This window comes from Anomaloglossus baeobatrachus, chromosome 2 (assembly GCF_048569485.1).
Source record: "Anomaloglossus baeobatrachus isolate aAnoBae1 chromosome 2, aAnoBae1.hap1, whole genome shotgun sequence".
NCBI lineage: Eukaryota > Metazoa > Chordata > Amphibia > Anura > Aromobatidae > Anomaloglossus > Anomaloglossus baeobatrachus.
In genome coordinates, this window is record NC_134354.1 from 479088706 (window position 1) to 479112119 (window position 23414).

Sequence of the window (23414 nt, forward strand, 5' to 3'; positions counted from 1 at the left end):
CAACCGTCGGCACTACCAGACCGACCAGACTTACTGTCCCAAGGGCCGTTTTTCCATCGGAATTCTGCGGCCCTGAACCTGACTGTGTGGCCATTGAGTCCTGGATCCTAGGGTCTTCAGGATTATCCCAAGGGGTCGTTGCCACCATGAGACAGGCTAGGAAGCCCACGTCTGCTAAGATCTACCACAGAACGTGGAGGATATTCTTATCCTGGTGCTCTGCTCAGGGAGTGTCTCCCTGGCCTTTTGCATTGCCTACCTTTCTTTCTTTCCTGCAATCTGGGTTAGAAAAAGGTTTGTCGCTCGGCTCCCTTAAAGGGCAAGTCTCGGCGCTATCCGTCTTTTTTCAAAAGCGTCTAGCACGACTTCCTAAGGTGCGCACGTTCCTGCAGGGGGTTTGTCATATTGTACCCCTGTACAAGCGGCCGTTAGATCCATGGGATCTGAACAGGGTACTAGTTGCCCTCCAGACGCCGCCCTTCGAGCCTCTGAGGGAGGTTTCACTTTCTAGACTATCACAGAAAGTGGCTTTTCTGGTAGCGATCACATCTCTTCGGAGAGTGTCTGAGCTGGCAGCGCTGTCATCCAAGGCTCCTTTCCTGGTCTTCCACCAGGACAAGGTAGTGCTGCGTCCCATTCAGGAGTTTCTCCCGAAGGTGGTATCCTCTTTTCATCTTAATCAGGATATCTCTTTGCCTTCGTTTTGTCCTCATGCAGTTCATTGGTATGAGAAGAATTTACATTTGTTAGATCTGGTGAGAGCACTCAGAATCTACATTTCCCGCACGGCGCCCCTGCGCCGCTCCGATGCACTCTTTGTCCTTGTCGCTGGTAAGCGCAAAGGGTCGCAGGCTTCCAAAGCCACCCTGGCTCGATGGATCAAAGAACCAATTCTTGAAGCCTACCGTTCTGCTGGGCTTCCGGTTCCATCAGGGCTGAAGGCCCATTCTACCAGAGCCGTGGGTGCGTCCTGGGCATTGCGACACCAGGCTACGGCTCAACAGGTGTGCCAGGCAGCTACCTGGTCGAGTCTGCACACTTTCACCAAACATTATCAGGTGCATACCTATGCTTCGGCGGACGCCAGCCTAGGTAGAAGAGTCCTGCAGGCGGCAGTTGCCTCCCCGTAGGGGAGGGCTGTCTTCGCAGCTCTAACATGAGGTATTTCTTTACCCACCCAGGGACAGCTTTTGGACGTCCCAATCGTCTGGGTCTCCCAATGGAGCGCCGAAGAAGAAGGGAATTTTGTTACTTACCGTAAATTCCTTTTCTTCTAGCTCCTATTGGGAGACCCAGCACCCGCCCTGTTGTCCTTCGGGATTTTTGGGTTTTTTCGGGTACACATGTTGTTCATGTTGAACGGTTTTTCAGTTCTCCGATGTTACTCGGAGTGAATTTGGTTAACCAAGTTATTGGCTTTCCTCCTTCTTGCTTTTGCACTAAAACTGGTGAGCCAGTGATCCCACTGGGGGTGTATAGCCAGAAGGGGAGGGGCCTTACACTTTTTAGTGTAATGCTTTGTGTGGCCTCCGGAGGCAGTAGCTATACACCCAATCGTCTGGGTCTCCCAATAGGAGCTAGAAGAAAAGGAATTTACGGTAAGTAACAAAATTCCCTTCTTTTTTGGTCACCACAAAAATTTCTTAAAATGCAATACCAGGCGATCAAAATGTAACATCTGCACAAAGATGGAATATTTAAAAACGGCAGCTCAAGACACAAAAAACAAGTTGTTACTGAACCACAGATCCTGAAAAATGAGAACGCTACAGGAAATGGCGAAAACAGCACTATTCTTTTTTTGGACAAACTTTTAATTGTTTTTTTTTTTCCCTTAGGTAAAAGTAAACCTATTCATGTTTGGTGTCTACAAACTCGCACCGACCTGAGGCATCACACCCACACATCAGTTTTACCATATAATGAACACGGTGAATAAAGTATCCCAAACACAATCGTGCTAGTGCATTTTTTATTGTAATTTCACCACACTTTGAATTTTTTGTCCCATTTTCCAGTACCGTATATGGTAAAACTAATGGTTTAATTCAAAAGTACAACTCGTCCTGCAAAAAATAAGCCCTCGTGGCAAAATTGACCGAAAAATAAAAAAAAAAAAGTTACGGCTCTTGGAAGAAAGAGGGCAAAAAACCGGAAAATCACCCGGGGATGAAGGGGTTAAGGTGCTCCATGTCACAAGGTAAAATAATTACTTAGTGACTCAATGAAGGAAACATTGGTATTTTTGGGTCCATGGTCAGGAAACTGCCCTATCTAAATTCCATTGAGAACCCGTGGTCAATAATTAAAAAGCGAGTGTACAAACAAAAATACAGAAATTGTAATAAGCTCCAAGCACTGATGAGCCATGAGTAAGGATTTGGCCCAGAAGCTAATGGCCAAAGTCTTGAAAAATAAGGATCAACACGGCAAATTGAGTCTTCGCATAAACTTGATGTATTTACCAATAAAAGTGTAAAAAATTCTAAAATACTTACAATTGTACTTCAGTAACCATAGAAAAAATCCAATTTTTAAATATAAAATATAGAATATTTCACATAAGATCTGTTGATTTGGAGGGAATGTTGTAAGGTTATAGTGGGGGGGGGGAAAGGATTTAGTCGGCCACTAATTGTGCAATTTCTCCCACTTAAAAAGATGAGGTCGGCCTGTAATTGACATCATAGGTAGACCACAACTATGAGAGACAAAATGAGAAAACAAATCCAGAAAATCACCGCGTCTGATTTTGACAAGATTTTTTTGCAAATTATGGTGGAAAATAAGTATTTGGTCAATAACAAAAGTTCATCTCAATATTTTGTTATATATCCTTTGTTGGCAATGACAGAGGTCAAACGTTTTCTATAAGTCTTCATAAGGTTGGCACACACTTTTGGTGGTATGTTGCCCCATTCCTCCATGCAGATCTCCTCTAGAGCAGTGATGTTTTGGGCTTGTGGGCTGGGCAACAAGAACTTTCAACTCCCTCCAAAGGTTTTCTATTGGGTTGAGAGCTAGAGACTGGCTAGGCCACTCCAGGACCTTCATATGCTTCTTACGAAGCCACTCCTTTATTGCCCTGGTGGTGTTCTTGGGATCATTATCATGCTGAAAGACCCAGTCGCGTTTCATCTTCATTGCCCTTGCTGATGGAAGGAGGTTTGCACTCAAAATCTTACGATACGTTGCCCCAGTCAGGACCTTCATGTACAAGGTTCTGTCATCCTGGACCCTTAGCAGAGAAACGGCCCCAAAGCATGAGGTTGCCATCCCCATTCTTCACAGTATGTATGGTGTTCTTTGGATGCAACTCCGCATTCTGTCTCCCCAAAACATGATGAGTTGTGTTTCTACCAAACAGTTATACTTTGGTTTCATCACACCATATGACATTCTCCCAATACTCTTCTGGATAATCTATTACACGCTCGCAAACTTCAGACGGGCCCATACACATACTGGTTTAAGCAGGGGAACACATCTGGCACTGCAGGATCTGAGTCCCTGGAGACGTAGTGTGTTACTGATGGTAGCCTTTGTTACGGTGGTCCCAGCTGTATGTAGCTCAATCACTAGGTTCCCCTGTGTGGTTTTGGGATTTTTGCTCACCGTTCTTGTGATCATTTTGACCCCACGTTGTGAGATCTTGCGTGGAAAGTCCCAGATCGAGGGAGATTATCAGTGGTCTTGTATGTCTTCTATTTTCTTATTATTGCTCCCACAGTTGATTTCAGCACACCAAGCTGCTTGCCTATTGCAGATTCAGTCTTCCCAGCCAAGGTGCAGGGCTACAATTTTGTTTCTAGTGTCCTTCGACAGTTCTTTGGTCTTCACCATAGTGGAGTTTGGAGTGTGACTGTTTGAGGTTGTGGACAAGTTGTCTTTTATACTGATAACAAGTTCAAACAGGTGCTATTACTACAGGTAATGAGTGGAGGACACAGGAGCCTCTTAAAAAAGTTACAGGTCTGTGAGAGCCAGAAATCTTACATGTCTTCTGCCCATGACAGTGATGACCCATTTATTTCAATAGGTGGCTTTTATGCTTACTTTTGCATGGCAAACTGCATCAATCAGCAGTGTGACTATTCAAGTAATGGCAACATATTTTAGTCAATGGCTTCAGATGTTAGTTCCTATTACAGATGCCATTTGGAGTCTCAAAGAAACCACATATACTTTGATATTAAACAGCAAATAGTCTATTTTTGGATTTACATAGTAAGAAATTTATTTATTTTTTTCCCTCTCCATAGGTATGCTGTAATCTTAGCCTTTGATGTAAGAATTGAAAGAGAAGCTCAAGAAATGGCTGACAGTTTAGGTGTGCGCATTTTTAGTGCTGAAATCATTTATCACTTGTTTGATGCCTTCACCAAATATAGACAGGACTATAAGAAACAGAAGCAAGAAGAGTTCAAGTAAGTGTTCAAGACTCCTAATGGTCATCTCTACCATAACTTCATAGCACATTTTCTTCAGTTGCCTCTGCGTTTCTCCATGGCCGGTTTCTTCACTCCTACTTACTGACCAGTTCTCCTCTTAATGATAGCAGCCAGAATTGTGCTCTGGTCATTTGGATTTTCTTTATCGTTCCTTTGGGAGACCCAGACCATGGGTGTTTAGCTTCTGCCTCCGGAGGACACACAAAGTACTACACCTAAAAGTGTAGCTCCTCCCTCTGAGCTTATACACCCCCTGGTAGCCAGTCCTAGCCAGTTTATTGCTTTGTGTCAGGAGGCATACATCCACACATGCATTCTCATCTGATTTGTTTGACTTTTGGAAAGAGTTTGAAGAAAAGCGGGTCCATGTCTGGACTCCCGGCATGTCCCTTCTCACCCCACTGTGTCGGCGGTGTTGTTAAGGTTGATTTACAAGGCTGCAGCCTTACATGCCGCGCTCCTTCACCATCCCTTCTGGGCTCTGGCTTGAAGTGGGAGCCAGCACGGTCTCCATGCCTGGCAGGAGTCCGGTCTCCATCCACAGCCCCTTGAGGATTCTGTTGGACCGGAGCACTCATCCCCAGGAACATGGCCCTGCGTCTCAGCAGCTAAGTACCTGAGACATTTATGTTGGGGGTCCCGGTTCTTTATTGTAAGGGGAGAGTATGCTGTATGTGATTGTTTTAACTTTTCCGGCGGGTTCTCTAGCTTTTGCCTGAGAACCGCGCCGATGGTGCCTGCTTGTCGGCCTCGCCGCTTAAATTTAGGCCCCGGCTTCGCCGGAGGCCTAGTTTCATTTTCCTGCCCTCGCATGTCACTCATGCAGAGGGGTAGCAACGAAAAATGAGTGGAACTCAGCACCAAGGTGAATCAATAAAAATCTTCATGCTTTATTTGAATAAATTTAAAAATGGAAAAAGGTCACAGATCATCCAAAACCGCCATGCGGCTTGCCTTGCGGCTTGACGCGTTTCGGACACAAGAGGGAAATTTAAAAACAGTCCTTAATCATAAGCCATGTAGGATAGAAGGCAAAAAGTATATATAGCACTTTAAGAAGCAGTGAGACACAAGAGCAAGATGAGAGGCAGGAAGGGAGTTCACTCACAAAATGCAAATTAGGAAAAAGGGGTAGTATGTCATTAGGTTCTGTTAACCCCATACACATATATGCATGCATTGAAGTATTCATTAAGAAACAGATAAACAATTCATTAGGTTTATAAAGAAACCACAAAAGCAATATATGTTCAGTCATGCATGTGTGTATATCATTGTTCTGTTTCTCTATATATTTTATTGTCTAGTATATGTCATTATTCAAAAAAAAAAAAAAATATAAAATTTTTTGTATTTTTTATTTATTGTTTATTCATTCTTTCTAATCTATTTCCTTATATGCATTTATTATTCAGATGTTTATGTAACCATTGATACTAGGGGGGGAGATAGAATAAGGAAGTCATATGACATAACGTAAATCAGAGCGGTAATTAAGTCCTTTTGGATGCCGGGTATCAAGGCGTAATATCCACTTGGCTTCTGCATAGAGAAGTTCACGAAACCAATCGCCTCCTCTCAAAGGCTTCCTTACTTGCTCGATGCCTACAATATTCATAGTGGAAAAATCGCCATGGTGGAAATCGAGGAAATGTCTGGTGAGACCTGAGATAGATCTTTTGTATTTCGGGGGATCCAATGAATATATATCTTCGGATATATAATAAAATCTGCCCACATATCCATAATATATAAATCCATTTCTATGTTGGTAATCACATTATATTTGATCCATGTATATGTATATCCAAAATTGACAAAAAGATAGAAAGAAAAAATATATTTATATATTATTTTTTTTTTTTTTTTTTAAACATATAATTTTTTATTTTTTTTTTGAATAATGACATATACTAGACAATAAAATATATAGAGAAACAGAACAATGATATACACACATGCATGACTGAACATATATTGCTTTTGTGGTTTCTTTATAAACCTAATGAATTGTTTATCTGTTTCTTAATGAATACTTCAATGCATGCATATATGTGTATGGGGTTAACAGAACCTAATGACATACTACCCCTTTTTCCTAATTTGCATTTTGTGAGTGAACTCCCTTCCTGCCTCTCATCTTGCTCTTGTGTCTCACTGCTTCTTAAAGTGCTATATATACTTTTTGCCTTCTATCCTACATGGCTTATGATTAAGGACTGTTTTTAAATTTCCCTCTTGTGTCCGAAACGCGTCAAGCCGCAAGGCAAGCCGCATGGCGGTTTTGGATGATCTGTGACCTTTTTCCATTTTTAAATTTATTCAAATAAAGCATGAAGATTTTTATTGATTCACCTTGGTGCTGAGTTCCACTCATTTTTCGTTGCTACCCATCCTGGAACACGGACCTGCCTGTCCGAGGGACTACGTGCATCCACCGCAGACTGGAGGACTTTATATGGGTGAGCTGAATATTTCATTTCTCTACACTCATGCAGAGGGACAGGTTCGGCTCCTCCCGGCGGCCGTTCTACACAGGGGAGGGACACTCCCCACTGCTGGGGCGTCCCTCCTTCCCTGCAGGTCTCTATAGCCCTCCAGTTCCCGCTCTTTTATAGGAACGCCCTCTTCTCAGGCAGAGTTCACTCTGCTCTGGGACATCCTGCATTCTGCATCTCTGCTGAGGTGCTGCGACTGGGGGACCGGGCTTCGGGATCTGGAGGGCACACAACACCGCGCTCAGCGGTCTGGTAAGCCACGGCCGGTCTCCGGTTGTGGACCTCTGTATATTCTCCCTGGGGTTCATTCTCTGCAAAGCCCCCACTCCAGCAGCATGTCTCACACAAGGAGCAAGGCTCCAAAGCTTTATTCTGCATGCACTGCATGTAAGCTCCTGCTGCCTGAGCCGAGCATTTATCCACACTGTGATGGTTGCTCTAACTTGGCGGTGCCACAGCCTGGAGTCTCACCCTCAGTGGTCTCTCAGGCTGCTGCTGCACCTGTGATTGAACCCCCGGCCTGGGTAGAGTCCTTTTCTAGGTCCATATCCCAGTCATTTGCTGAGTCCATGGGGCTTTTGTCCAGGACTTTGATTAATATGCATCAGCCCCCCTCACAGTGTGCCTCTAATACTCTTGACAGAGGACTCCTATCCTCTGACCTCCGTCCATCGGAGCTCACGGAGGATTCATCATCTGATCCCAGACCCCGTCCTTCTAAGAGAAGGCGCAGGGTTTCCTCCCCCTCCCCATCCCACGGCTCTGTCTCAAGAGCTGACTCTCAAGATGAGGAGGATCCCCTCACTGGGGGCTCGGAGGCTATGTATCCCATCGATTTCTCTGAGGGTGACTCAGATCTTAGTGATTTGATTGCTTCTATTAATTCTGTGCTGGATCTCAATCCGCCAGTGTCAGAGGAGCAACTCTCTTTGGCAGAAAAACATCAGTTTACCTCGCCTAAGAGAGTAAAGTGTGTTCTTTAACCACTCCAGTTTTCAGACCGCTGTGACCAAACCCAGGGCCTGCCCTGACAAACGCTTTCCAAAGCTTGGTTCTGATGACCGGTTTCCATTTCCACCTGAGGTGGTCAAGGAGTGGTCTCACTCCCCAAAGGTAGACCCTCCGGTGTCTAGGCTATCAGCCCGGACCGTTGTGTTGGTGGCTGACGGCACCTCACTTAAGGATTCCACTGACCGTCAGATTGACCTTCTGGCCAAATCTGTGTATGAAGCTGCGGGGGCCGCGTTTTCCCCGACTTTTGCAGCAGTGTGGGCTCTCAAAGCCATCTCTGCTTCTTTAGAGGAGATGCATTCCCTCACCAGGGAATCAATGCCCGAAATGGTTGCCTTAACTGCTCAGGCTTCAGCTTTTTCATCCTATGCCATGTCTGCCATGCTAGAGGCGGCTCACCGCACTGCGGTGGCTTCAGCTAATTCTCTTGTTATCCGCAGGATTTTGTGGCTTCGAGAGTGGAAGGCAGATGCTTCTTCCAAGAAGTTTCTTGCTGGGCTCCCTTTTGCTGGTTCACGGCTGTTTGGTGAACAGCTGGATGAAATCATTAAAGAAGCTACTGGCGGGAAGAGTACTTCCATGCCACAAACCAAGACCAGGAAACCCGCCCAGGGTAGGAATCAATCGAGGTTTCGTTCCTTTCGTTCCTCCAACTGGTCATCCTCTAAGCCTTCCGCCTCGTCCGCTAACTCAGCCAAGGATCAGAAATCCAACTGGCGCCCAAAAGCGCGTCCGCAGAAGACCGCAGGAGGTTCTGCCACTAAGGCAGCTTCCTCATGACTCTCGGCCCGCTCCAGCCACATCCTTAGTCGGTGGCAGGCTCTCCCACTTTGGCGACGCTTGGTTAAAGCAAGTCTCCGATCAGTGGGTGAGAGACATCATATCTCACGGCTACAGGATAGAATTCTCTTCCAGCCCTCCAAACAGATTTTTTCTCTCAACTCCCCCCTGCTCCAAGGCCGCCGCCTTCTCGCAGGCCGTGGCGTCCTTGCAGGCAAACGGAGTGATTGTCCCAGTTCCCGCTCAGGAACGGTTCAGAGGTTTTTACTCAAATCTCTTCCTAGTTCCAAAAAAGGACGGTACCTTTCGGCCCATCCTGGATCTCAAGCTTCTCAACAAGCATGTCCGGGTGCGGCATTTTCGCATGGAGTCTCTGCGATCAGTCATTGCCTCTATGACCCAAGGGAATTCCTGGCGTCCATCGACATCAGAGATGCCTATCTACATGTGCCAATCGCAGTGTCACATCAGCGTTGGTTACGTTTTGCGATAGGAGAGGATCATTTCCAATTCGTGGCTCTCCCCTTCGGGTTAGCTACGGCCCCTCGGGTATTCACCAAGGTCATGGCGGCAGTGATTGCGGTCCTGCACCTTTAGGGGTTAGCAGTGCTTCCTTATCTGGACGACCTTCTGGTCAAGGGTACATCCAGCGCAGACTGTCAGCGGAGTGTTTCGCTCACTCTCGCCACCCTAGCCCAATTCGGGTGGATTGTCAATCTTCCCAAATCCACTCTGACTCCGACCCAGAGTCTCACGTACCTAGGGATGCAGTTTGAGACTTTGCCGGCACTTGTGAAGTTGCCCTTAGACAAACAGCTGTCACTCCGGTTGGCGGTGCGCTCTCTCCTGAGGCCCCGCCGTTATACCCTCAGGCGTCTGATGCAGGTGCTGGGTCAAATGGTGGCCTCCATGGAGGCGGTTCCCTTTGCCCAGTTCCATCTGCGTCCTCTGCAGCTGGACATTCTCCGCTGTTGGGACAAGCGGCCTTCCTCCTTACAGAGGTTAGTGGCTCTGTCGCCACGGACCAGGAGCTCTCTTCAGTGGTGGCTTCGACCCCTCTCCCTGTCCCAAGGGCGCTCCTTCCTGACTCCGTCCTGGGTGATTCTCACCACGGATGCCAGCCTATCCGGCTGGGGAGCGGTACATCTCCACCACAGAGCACAGGGCACTTGGACTCCGTCCTAGTCAGCCCTTTCAATCAATGTGCTGGAAACCAGAGCTGTGCTTTTAGCTCTCCTAGCCTTTCACCACCTGTTGGCGAGCAGGCACATTCGAGTCCAGTCAGACAACGCGACAGCGGTTGCCTACATCAATCACCAAGGCGGGACACGCAGCCGCCTGGCAATGTTGGAGGTTCAACGCATTCTTCAATGGGCGGAGGACTAAAAGTCCACCATATCCGCAGTCCACATCCCTGGCGTAGAAAACTGGGAGGCAGATTATCTCAGCCGTCAATCCGTGGACGGTGGCGAGTGGTCCCTGCACCCGTCAGTGTTTCAGTCAATCTGCCGCAAGTGGGGCACTCCGGACGTGGACCTAATGGCTTCCCGTCACAACAACAAGGTTCCGGTTTACGTGGCTCGCTCCCACGATCCTCAGGCCTTCGCCGCGGACGCTCTGGTTCAAGACTGGTCCCAGTTTCGTCTGTCCTACGTGTTTCCCCCTCTAGCTCTCTTGCCCAGAGTCCTGCGCAAGATCAGAATGGAGGGCTGTCGAGTCATCCTCATTGTACCGGACTGGCCCAGGCGAGCTTGGTATCCGGACCTGCTCCAACTGTCTGTGGAGATGCCGTGGCATCTTCCGGACCATCCAGACCTGCTCTCGCAAGGTCCGTTTTTCCGCCCGAATTCTGCGGCACTCAAATTGACGGCGTGGCTCTTGAGTCCTGGATTTTGACGGCTTCTGGTATTCCTCCTGAAGTCATCTCCACTATGACTCGGGCCCGTAAGTTTTCCTCCGTCAAGATCTATCACAGGACTTGGAAAATTTTCCTGTCTTGGTGTCGCTCTTCCGGCCATTCTCCTTGGCCATTCTCGTTGCCGACCCTTCTGTCTTTTTTACAGTCCGGTCTGCAGCTAGGACTGTCCCTCAACTCTCTCAAGGGACAAGTCTCAGCTCTATCAGTGCTGTTCCAGTGGCGTCTCGCCCGGCTGTCTCAGGTCCGCACCTTCATGCAAGGTGCGTCTCACATCATTCCGCCTTATCGGCGGCCCTTGGATCCCTGGGACCTTAACTTGGTCCTCACGGTATTGTTGGAACCCCCTTTCGAGCCTCTTAGGGAGGTTTCTTTGTATCGTCTTTCTCAAAAGGTGGCCTTTCTAGTTGCCATGACTTCTCTCAGGAGAGTCTCTGATTTGGCTGCGCTCTCCTCGGAGTCACCTTTTTTGGTTTTTCACCAAGACGAGGTAGTTCTCCGTCCGACCCCGGACTTTCTTCTTAAGGTGGTCTCTCCCTTCCACCTTAACCAGGATATTTCCTTGCCTTCCTTCTGTCCGGCCCCTGTTCATCGCTTTGAGAAAGCGCTGCATACTCTAGATCTGGTGCGTGCTCTCCGGATCTATGTCTCGCACCGCTGCACTTAGGCGGTGCACCTCTCTTTTTGTGGTAACCACAGGGCGGCGCAAGGGTCTCTCTGCTTCTAAGCCGACTTTGGCCCGTTGGATTAGATCGACCATATCGGACGCCTACCAGAGTACTGAGGTGTCTCCCCCGCCGGGGATCAAAGCACACTCGACCAGAGCTGTCGGTGCCTCTTGGGCTTTTAGGCACCAGGCTACGGCTCAACAAGTCTGTCAGGCTGCCACTTGGACTAGCCTGCATACCTTTTCGAAGCACTACCAAGTGCATGCTCATGCTTCGGCAGATGCGAGCTTGGGCAGACGCATCCTTCAGGCGGCTGTCGCCCACTTGTGAAGTTAGGCTCCGCCTACTTCTTAGTTTTTTCTGTTTATTCCCACCCAGGGACAGCGTTGGAACGTCCCATGGTCTGGGTCTCCTAAAGGAACGATAAAGAAAAAGAGAATTTTGTTACTTACCGTAAATTCTTTTTCTTATAGTTCCGTATTGGGAGACCCAGCTCCCTCCCTGTTGCCTGTTGGCAATTTTCTTGTTCCGTGTGTTATCACCGGCTGTTGTCGTGGACAGAGTCTCCGGTTGTTCCGGTTCTTACTCGGTTCTACTTGTGGGTGGCTATTCTCCTTCAGCTTTTGCACTAAACTGGCTAGGACTGGCTACCAGGGGGTGTATAAGGTCAGAGGGAGGAGCTACACTTTTAAGTGTAGTACTTTGTGTGTTCTCCGGAGGCAGAAGCTAAACACCCAAGGTCTGGGTCTCCCAAGACGGAACTATAAGAAAAAGAATTTACGGTAAGTAACAAAATTCTTTTTTTTTTTTTTTTTGTGTTTCTCTCTATATATCATAAGACACACACACACACACACACACGGAGAAAGAGACATAGACGGAGAAAGAGACATAGACGGTCAGAGACAGACGGAGAGATATATACAGAGGGGGAGACAGACAGAGAATGGGAGAGAAACAGAGAGACAGTTACTATCCCGGGCAGCGCTGGGTGCTATGTTGTGAGGCGAAATTTTAACCCCGCACGTTCTAATATAGCACTCAATTTTGCCCCTATCTACATAATGGGGAAAAAGTGAAACGAAAAGTATTGGGGGCAAATTGACAGCTGCCAGATGTGAACAAGGGGGACTTAAAGAATGAGAGCGATGGCGCCAAAGAGTATATACCATACAGTTGCTAAGGTGGGGCCCCGACATGGGATACTCACCACACTCGGGGATATGAACACACACACAAAATGCGCCACACACTACCACGTGCTTGAACACATATACCACCCTCAGCACGTATGTACACTGTGACTGCACCAGCAGAATAGTGAGTGCAGCTCTGGAGTATAATACAGGATGTAATTCTGACCTATTGCTCTATCACGCACAGCTCAGCACTCGCTTTCCTTTCTGTCACCTCTGCAGGGTTTTGGTCGGGCCAGACACGCATCGACCATGGAGTTGTATGTGTGAGCTAATATATACTGTCAGGGGGGAGGGCTTTCTGTTGCCTGGAGATTTATCAGGCTGCCAATAGCAACCAATCACAGCTTAGCTTCTATTTCTTTGTCGCTCCATTGGGAGACCCAGACAATTGGGTGTATAGCTTCTGCCTCCGGAGGCCACACAAAGTATTACCCTTTTAAAAAAGTGTAACCCCTCCCCTCTGCCTATACACCCTCCCGTGGATCACGGGCTCCTCAGTTTTATGCTTTGTGTGGAAGGAGGCACACATCCACTCATAGTAAAAAAAAAACAAAAAAAAAACATTTCTCATACATAGTATGACGGATGGAAGAAAAGAGGTTTCCCAATGGGGTCCCCGGCATGCTCCCTTCTCACCCCACTATGTCGGCGGTGTTGTTAAGGTTGAGGTACCCATTGCGGGTACAAAGGCTGGAGCCACATGCCGTCTCCTTCACCACCCCTTATGCGGCTCTGGGAGAAGTGGGAGCCTCACCGGTCATTCACCTGCTGAGACCGTGCTCCATCCGCAGCCCCTGGTGGAACCTGCTGGACCGGAGCGTTTTCATCCCCAGGGACCGGGCCCTGCACCTTCAAGGTACTCTGTGTCCTCATGGGTGGACGGTACGGGGAGAGAGGTCGCCTTTCTCCCCAGTAGCGCCGTCCGTTGATTTTTCATCGGACTTCCGCGCCGGCCGTGCCTGCTTGTCGGGCACGGCCTTAAATTTAGTCCCCGGCTTCATCGCGGCCTAGTCGCGAAAAATCCCGCCCCCGGGTCTGCTTGTCAGGGGTAAGGGCGGGATTACCGACAGAGGGCTGGAGCATCTTTGCATGTCTCCCCTCCCCTCTCATTGACCACTATGGGGCCTCCAGATTCCTGCCTTTCTTTGTCGCTCCATTGGGAGACCCAGACAATTGGGTGTATAGCTACTGCCTCCGGAGGCCACACAAAGCACTACACTTAAAAGTGTAAGGCCCCTCCCCTTCTGCCTATACACCCCCCGTGGGATCACGGGCTCCTCAGTTTTCATGCTTTGTGCGAAGGAGGTCAGACATCCACGCATAGCTCCACTGTTTAGTCAGCAGCAGCTGCTGACTATGTCGGATGGAAGAAAAGAGGGCCCATACTAGGGCCCCCAGCATGCTCCCTTCTCACCCCACTTTTGTCGGCGGTGTTTGTTAAGGTTGAGGTACCCATTGCGGGTACGGAGGCTGGAGCCCACATGCTGCATCCTTCCCCATCCCCCTTAGGGCTCTGGGTGAAGTGGGATTTTACCGGTCTCCAGGCACTGAGACCGTGCTCCATCCACAGCCCCTGGAAAATCTGCTGGATATGGAGCTGAGTATCGTCAGGGACATGGCCCTGCTACATCCAGGTACTCTGTGTCCCCATACAGACGCAAACACACTGCAGCATTGCTGAGTGTGTTAGTGCGCCGGGGACAACAGCGCGCGCGCTGGTGCCACTACTCACTACAGCTCTGCTGAGTGAGTCTATGTATTGCGAACTGCCGCGCCGGCCGCTGCTGTTAGTTAAAAAATGCTGCGGCGCGGCTGGGACTTGTGGTGCGCCGGGGACTTCCGCGCTGGCCGTGCATGTATGGCGGCCGCGCTTATTAATCGAGTCCCCGGCTTTTGCGGCCTAGTTTCGTTTCGTTCCCGCCCCCAGGCCTGCCAGTCAGGGGAAGGGCGGGACGCTGTACAGAATGTCAGCGCAGAGGGCTGGAGTCTATTTACATACTCCAGCCCTCACACTGGGCACAGTGAGACGCCAGTTTCCCGCACTTTGTCTGCGGCACGCCCACGGTCCGCCCCTCTTCACAGAACGCCGGCAGCCATTCCTGTGTGCAGTCTGAGCTGGAGAAGGGAGACAGGTTCTGGGAGACCCAGACACTGGATTCTGGCGACCACACACCCGCGTTTGAGCGGGCGGTAAGCGGCACCTCTGGTGCTGACCCCACTTAGTGCCGAGGTGTACATTTGTATTTTTATGCTTGCATGCTATACATTGCACTGTACGATCGCTAGTGATTCTTGGCTATATACCCTCCTATATTGCTCAGAGGAGACAACAGCATGTCATCCGCAAAAAGCAAGGGTGCCAAGGCACAGGCTTTCTATGCTGCTTGCACCGCATGTGAGACTACTCTACCTGCAGGTTCCACTGACCCCCACTGTGTGCAGTGCTCGGCCCCTGTGGCAACTGCTCGGCCGGGGCCTCTGCTAGAGGTGACCCAGGGAGAACCACCTGTGAATACTGTCCAGGTGACGGGGACAGAGTTTGCAGTCTTTGCTGATAGATTGTCTGTGACTATGACTAAAATTCTAGAAACTTTGCAGTCTAGACCAGTAACTCAGACCAGGGGCACTGTTGACTCATTGCTCCCTGGTCCCCCTCAATTGGAACAGCTCCGGGCTCCGGGGGTGTCCCATGCATCCCAGGGTGAAGGCTCTGACACGGACGAGTCCCAGACAGCCTAAGCGAGCTCGCTATGAGCGGCCCTCGACTTCATCACACTGGTCAGGGTCCCAGCAGGAGGACTCTCTGTGTGATGAGGCGGAGGTAGCTGATCAGGATTCTGATCCTGAGACCGCTCTCAATTTGGATACGCCTGATGGTGACGCCATAGTGAATGATCTTATAGCGTCCATCAATAGAATGTTGGATATTTCTCCCCCTGCTCCTCCGGTGGAGGAGTCAGCTTCACAGCAGGAGAAATTCCATTTCAGGTATCCCAAGCGTAAATTAAGTACTTTTCTGGACCATTCTGACTTTAAAGAGGCAGTCCAGAAACACCACGCTTACCCAGATAAGCGTTTCTCCAAACGGATTAAGGATACACGTTATCCCTTTCCCCCTGACGTGGTCAAAGGCTGGACCCAGTGTCCCAAGGTGGATCCCCCTATCTCCAGGCTTGCGGCTAGATCCATAGTTGCAGTGGAGGATGGGGCTGCACTTAAAGACGCCACTGACAGACAGATGGAGCTCTGGTTGAAATCCATCTATGAAGCTATCGGCGCGTCGTTTGCTCCAGCATTCGCAGCCGTATGGGCACTCCAGGCTATTTCAGCTGGTCTTACACAGATTGACACGGTCACACGTACATCTGTTCCGCAGGTGGCATCCTTAACCTCTCAAATGTCTGCATTTGCGTCTTACGCGATTAATGCTGTCCTGGACTCTACGAGCCGTACGGCAGTGGCGTCAGCCAACTCCGTGGTTCTACGCAGAGCCTTATGGTTAAGGGAATGGAAGGCAGATTCTGCGTCCAAAAAGTGCTTAACCAGTCTGCCATTTTCTGGTGATCGACTGTTTGGTGAGCGTTTGGATGAAATCATTAAGCAGTCCAAGGGTAAGGATTCATCCTTACCTCAGCCCAGACAAACCAAACCCCAACAGAGGAGGGGACAGTCGGGGTTTCGGTCCTTTCGAGGCTCGGGCAGGTCCCAATTCTCCTCGTCCAAAAGGACTCAAAAGGATCAGAGGAGCTCAGATTCTTGGCGGGCTCAGTCACGCCCAAAAAAGACAGCCGGAAGACCCGCTACCAAGGCGGCTTCCTCATGACTTTCGGCCTCCTCTCTCCGCATCCTCGGTCGGTGGCAGGCTCTCCCGCTTTGGCGACGTTTGGCTGCCACAGGTCCAAGACCGTTGGGTGAGAGACATTCTGTCCCACGGGTACAGGATAGAGTTCAGTTCTCGTCCTCCAACTCGATTCTTCAGAACGTCTCCGCCTCCCGACCGAGCCGATGCTCTTCTGCAAGCGGTGTGCACTCTAAAGGCAGAAAGAGTGGTGATCCCGGTTCCTCTTCAGGAGCAAGGTCACGGTTTTTACTCCAATTTGTTTGTGGTACCAAAAAAGGACGGATCTTTCCGTCTCGTTCTGGACCTAAAACTTCTCAACAAGTACGTGAAAACCAGACGATTCCGGATGGAATCCCTCCGCTCCGTCATCACCGCAATGTCTCAAGGAGATTTCCTAGCATCAATAGACATCAAGGATGCTTATCTCCACGTGCCGATTGCTCCAGAGCATCAGCGTTTTCTACGCTTCGTGATAGGAGACGAACACCTTCAGTTCGTAGCTCTGCCTTTCGGTCTGGCGACAGCCCCACGGGCCTTCACCAAGGTCATGGCAGCAGTAGTAGCAGTCCTGCACTCTCAGGGACACTCTGTGATCCTTTACTTAGACGATCTGCTTGTCAAGGCTCCCTCTCAAGAGGCATGCCAACACAGCCTGAACGTTGCGCTGGAGACTCTCCAGAGTTTCGGGTGGATCATCAACTTTTCCAAGTCAAATCTGACCCCGACCCAATCGCTAACGTATCTTGGCATGGAGTTTCATACTCTCTCAGCGATAGTGAAGCTTCCGCTGGACAAACAGCGTTCACTACAGACAGGGGTGCGATCTCTCCTTCAAGACCAGTTACACCCCTTGAGACGCCTCATGCACTTCCTAGGGAAGATGGTAGCAGCAATGGAGGCAGTCCCTTTCGCGCAGTTTCATCTGCGTCCACTACAATGGGACATTCTCCGCCAATGGGACGGGAAGTCGACGTCCCTCGACAGGAACGTCTCCCTTTCTCAGGCGGCCAAGGAATCTCTTCAGTGGTGGCTTCTTCCCACCTCTTTGTCAAAGGGAAAGTCCTTCCTACCTCCATCCTGGGCGGTGGTCACGACGGACGCGAGTCTGTCAGGGTGGGGAGCGGTTTTTCTCCACCACAGGGCTCAGGGTACGTGGACTCAGCAAGAGTCCACCCTTCAGATCAATGTTCTGGAAATCAGAGCAGTGTATCTTGCCCTACAAGCCTTCCAGCAGTGGCTGGAAGGCAAGCAGATCCGAATTCAGTCGGACAACTCCACAGCGGTGGCATACATCAACCACCAAGGAGGAACACGCAGTCGGCAAGCCTTCCAGGAAGTCTGGCGGATTCTGACGTGGGTGGAAGACACGGCATCCACCATATCCGCAGTTCACATCCGAGGCGTGGACAACTGGGAAGCAGATTTTCTCAGTCGCCAGGGTATGGACGCAGGGGAATGGTTTCTTCACCCGGACGTGTTTCAGGAGATCTGTCGCCGCTGGGGGATGCCGGACGTCGACCTAATGGCGTCCCGGCACAACAACAAGGTCCCAGCTTTCATGGCGCGGTCTCACGATCACCGAGCTCTGGCGGCGGACGCCTTAGTTCAAGATTGGTCGCAGTTCCGGCTACCTTATGTGTTCCCTCCTCTGGCACTGTTGCCCAGAGTGTTACGCAAGATCAGGTCCGGCTGCCGCCGCGCCATCCTCGTCGCTCCAGACTGGCCGAGGAGGTCGTGGTACCCGGATCTGTGGCACCTCACGGTAGGCCAACCGTGGGCGCTACCAGACCGACCAGACTTGCTATCTCAAGGGCCGTTTTTCCATCGGAATTCTGCGGCCCTGAACCTGACTGTGTGGCCATTGAGTCCTGGATCCTAGCGTATTCAGGGTTATCTCGAAAGGTTATTGCCACCATGAGACAGGCTAGAAAACCAACCTCCGCCAAGATCTACCACAGGACGTGGAAGATATTCTTATCTTGGTGTTCTGCTCAGGGATTTCCTCCCTGGCCATTTGCATTGCCTACTTTTCTTTCCTTCCTACAATCCGGTTTGGAAAAAGGTTTGTCGCTAGGCTCCCTTAAAGGACAGGTCTCAGCGCTATCTGTATTTTTTCAGAAGCGCCTAGCACGACTTCCTCAGGTACGCACGTTCCTGCAAGGGGTTTGTCATATCGTCCCTCCTTACAAGCGGCCGTTAGAGCCCTGGGATCTGAACAGGGTTCTAATTGCTCTCCAGAAGCCGCCTTTCGAGCCTATGAGGGATGTTTCCCTTTCTCGCCTTTCACAGAAAGTGACACTTCTTGTAGCGGTCACCTCTCTTCGGAGAGTGTCCGAGCTAGCAGCGCTGTCATGCAAATCTCCCTTCCTGGTGATTCACCAGGACAAGGTGGTCCTGCGCCCGATTCCGGAGTTTCTCCCTAAGGTGGTATCCCCCTTTCATCTCAATCAGGATATCTCCTTACCTTCTTTGTGTCCTCATCCAGTTCATCAATGTGAAAAGGATTTGCATTTGTTGGATCTAGTGAGAGCACTCAGAATCTACATTTCCCGCACGGCGCCCCTGCGCCGATCGGATGCACTCTTTGTCCTTGTCGCTGGTCAGCGTAAAGGGTCGCAAGCTTCCAAATCCACCTTGGCTCGGTGGATCAAGGAACCAATTTTTGAAGCCTACCGTTCCGCGGGGCTTCCGGTTCCCTCAGGGCTGAAGGCCCATTCTACCAGAGCCGTGGGTGCGTCCTGGGCATTACGGCACCAGGCTACGGCTCAGCAGGTGTGCCAGGCGGCTACCTGGTCGAGTCTGCACACTTTTACCAAGCATTATCAAGTGCATACCTACGCTTCGGCGGACACCAGCCTAGGTAGACAAGTCCTTCAGGCGGCGGTTACCCACCTGTAGGAAAGGGCTGTTTTACGGTCCTGTCACGAGGGTTATTTTACCCACCCAGGGACTGCTTTTGGACGTCCCAATTGTCTGGGTCTCCCAATGGAGCGACAAAGAAGAAGGGAATTTTGTTTACTTACCGTAAATTCCTTTTCTTCTAGCTCCAATTGGGAGACCCAGCGCCCGCCCTGTTTTCTTAGGGATTTTTGTTTTTTTCGGGTACACATGTTGTTCATGTTGATTGGTTTCAGTTCTCCGATGTTCCTTCGGATTGAATTTGTTTTTAAACCAGTTATTGGCTTTCCTCCTTCTTGCTTTTGCACTAAAACTGAGGAGCCCGTGATCCCACGGGGGGTGTATAGGCAGAAGGGGAGGGGCCTTACACTTTTAAGTGTAATGCTTTGTGTGGCCTCCGGAGGCAGTAGCTATACACCCAATTGTCTGGGTCTCCCAATTGGAGCTAGAAGAAAAGGAATTTATGGTAAGTAAACAAAATTCCCTTCTTTGCCGGCGCCGCCCATGGCTCCACTCCCCCCTTGAGAGCTCCGGCGGCCATGTTTGGCATTCTGCCGGTGTATGCTGCAGCTGCACAGCTCTACAGCTCCGGGGGACCCACGACAGGGAATCTGGAGGACACCAGCGGTTGGTAAGCCACACCGGTCACCCGGTGCTGGTTCCCCTAGGGTGCCGTGATATATATATATATATATATATATATATATATATATATAGATAGATAGATAGATAGATAGATAGATAGATAGATAGATATATATAGATAGATAGATAGATAGATAGATAGATAGATAGATAGATAGATAGATAGATAGATAGATAGATAGATATAGATATAGATATAGATATAGATATAGATATAGATATAGATATATAAAATAATATTTCTTTGTCGCTCCATTGGGAGACCCAGACAATTGGGTGTATAGCTATGCCGCCGGAGGCCACACAAAGTATTACACTAAAAGTGTAACGCCCCTCCCCTTCTGCCTATACACCCCCCATGCTCACGGGCTCCTCAGTTTTTATGCTTTGTGCGAAGGAGGCAGACATCCACGCATAGCTCCACAGCTTGGTCGGCAGCAGCTGCTGACCAGGTCGGATGGAAGAAAAGAGGGCCCATAACAGGGCCCCCAGCATGCTCCCTTCTCACCCCACTTTGTCGGCGGTGTTGTTAAGGTTGAGGTACCCATTGCGGGTACACAGGCAGGAGCCACATGCTATTTTCCTTCCCCATCCCTTAGGGCTCTGGGTGAAGTGGGATCCAGGATCGGTCTCCAGGCACATGAGACCGTGCTCCCTCCGCAGCCCCTGGGAATCTGCAGGATAGGAGCTGAGTATCGTCAGGGACAAGGCCCTGCTACTATGAGGTACTCTGTGTCCCCGTGGGGACCGCGCATGGAGCGCTGGTGCCAGACACATTACAGCAACGGCTGGGTGTGTTAGTGCGCCGGACATGCAGCGCCTGTGCCAGACACTTTCCAGCACTGCTGGGTGTGTTAGTGCGCCGGACATGGAGCGCTTGTGCCAGACACTTTCCAGCACTGCTGGGTGTGTTAGTGCGCCGGACATGGAGCGCTTGTGCCAGACACTTTCCAGCACGGCTGGGTGTGTTAGTGCGCCGGACATGGAGCCCTTGTGCCAGACACTTTCCAGCACTGCTGGGTGTGTTTGTGCGCCGGGGGACTACCGCGCGGCCGCGCTTATTGCCGGCCGCGCTTATAACTTTAGTCCCCGGCTTCTGCGGCCTAGTGTCGTTTATTCCCGCCCACAGGCCTGCCAGTCAGGGAAGGGGCGGGACGCTGCACGAATCGTCAGCGGAGGGCTGGAGCATACATTAGTATCCTCCTCCCCCCTCACTCAGTACAGTGGGGCACTGGATTCCCGCACTTTTCTTGGGCACGCCCACGATCTCCTCCTCCCCACAGAACGCCGGCAGCCATTCCTGTCAGCGATTCAGACGCTGGAGAGGAGAGACAACACAGGGAGACCCAGGCAGGGAATCCGGTGACCACAAAAAGCAAGGGTGCCAAAGCACAGGCGTACTTTGCAACTTGTACCTCATGTACAGCTGTACTACCGGCAGGTTCCATTGACCCTCATTGTGTGCAATGCTCGGCCCCTGTGGCATTTACTCAGCCGGAGCCTCTGCGACTGGTGGCCCAGGTGGATCCACCTGCTCCCACTGTCCAGGTGACAGGGACGGAGTTTGCAGCCTTTGCTGACAAACTGTCTGAGACTATGGATAAATGGTCTGCTAAAATACTGGAAGCATTGCAGTCCAGACCGGTGATTCAGGCCCCGGGCTCTATCCAATCCTTGACCCCTGGTCCCCCTCAATTGGAACAGCAAAGTGCCCCTGGGGTGACCCATGGGTCCCGGGGTGAGGTCTCTGACACGGACCGCAGTCCCAGGCCGACCAAGCGGGGTCGCTGGGAAAATCCCTCCACCTCATCACACTGTTCAGGGTCCCAGCAGGGGGACTCTCTGGAGGATGAAGCGGAGGTATCAGATCAGGATTCTGATCCTGAAGCCGCTCTTAACCTAGATACGCCTGAAGGTGACGCAGTAGTGAATGACCTTATAGCGACCATCAATCAGGTGTTGGATATTTCTCCCCCAGCTCCTACAATTGAGGAGTCTGCTGCTCAGGAGAAATTCCGTTTCAGGTTTCCAAAGCGTACATTAAATATGTTTCTGGATCACTCTGACTTCAGAGAGGCAATCCAGAAAAACCGAGACTGTCCAGACAAGCGTTGTTCCAAGCGTCTTAAGGACACACGTTATCCCTTCCCCCCCGAGGTTGTCAAGGGCTGGACTCAGTGTCCTAAGGTGGATCCTCCAATCTCCAGACTGGCGGCTAGATCCATAGTTGCAGTGGAAGATGGGGCCTCACTCAAAGATGCCACTGACAGGCAGATGGAACTATGGTTGAAATCCATCTATGAAGCTATAGGCGCGTCTTTTGCCCCAGCATTCGCTGCCGTATGGGCACTCCAAGCTATCTCAGCTTGTCAGGCGCAGATTAATGCAGAAACACGTACATCTGCCCCGCAAGTGGTGTCCTTAACCAATCAGGCGTCGGCGTTTGCGTCCTACGCCATTAATGCTATCCTGGACTCTGCGAGCCGTACGGCGGTGGCATCCGCCATCTCGGTGGTACTCCGCAGGGCCATGTGGCTACGTGAATGGAAGGCAGACTCTGCTTCCAAAAAGTTCTTAACCGGTTTGCCATTGGCTGGCGACCGCTTGTTTGGTGAGCGATTTGGATGAAATCATTAAACAATCCAAGGGAAAGGATTCATCCTTACCCCAGTCCAGACCAAACAGACCTCAACCACGGAAGGTACAATCGAGGTTTCGGTCCTTTCGGACCGCGGGCAGATCTCAATTTTCCTCGTCCAAAAGGCCTCAGAAAGATCAGAGGAACTCCGATGCATGGCGGTCTAAGTCACGTCCTAAGAAGACCGCCGGAGGAACCGCTCCCAAAGCGGCCTCCGCATGACTTTCGGCCTCCTCAAACCGCATCCTCGGTCGGTGGCAGGCTCTCCCGCTTTTGCGACGCCTGGCTGCCACAAGTAAAAGTAATGGGTGAGAGACATTCTATCTCACGGTTACATGATAGAGTTCAACTCTCGTCCTCCGACTCGTTTCTTCAGAACATCTCCACCCCCCGACAGAGCCGAGGCTCTTATGTAGGCGGTGGGCACCCTGAAGGAGGAAGGAGTGGTGATCCCGGTTCCTCTTCAGCAACGGGGTCACGGTTTTTACTCCAACTTGTTCGTGGTGCCAAAAAAGGACGGATCCTTCCGTCCCGTTCTGGACCTAAAGCTGCTCAACAAGCATGTGAAAACCAGGCGGTTCCGGATGGAATCGCTCCGCTCCGTCATCGCCTCAATGTCCCAAGGAGATTTCCTGGCATCAATAGACATCAAAGATGCTTATCTCCACGTTCCGATTGCACCAGAGCATCAGCGCTTCCTGCGCTTCGCCATAGGGGACGAACACCTTCAGTTCGTGGCACTACCTTTTGGCCTGGCAACAGCCCCACGGGTCTTCACCAAGGTCATGGCAACAGTGGTAGCAATCCTACACTCTCAGGGACACTCGGTGATCCCTTACTTAGACGATCTACTTGTCAAGGCACCCTCTC

General features: G+C 50.5%; 1 protein-coding gene across 3 annotated transcripts in view; it reads left to right on the forward strand.

The window, feature by feature from the left end:
* The window catches only part of EIF5B (eukaryotic translation initiation factor 5B), a 181880-nt gene that overhangs the window by 127438 nt on the left and 31028 nt on the right, over positions 1-23414 (forward strand). For all 3 annotated transcript variants that reach the window (XM_075336406.1, XM_075336407.1, XM_075336408.1), the window contains one exon: positions 4263-4427. In XM_075336406.1, the coding sequence (XP_075192521.1) occupies positions 4263-4427 (165 nt within the window). The remainder of the gene's footprint in view (positions 1-4262; positions 4428-23414) is intronic.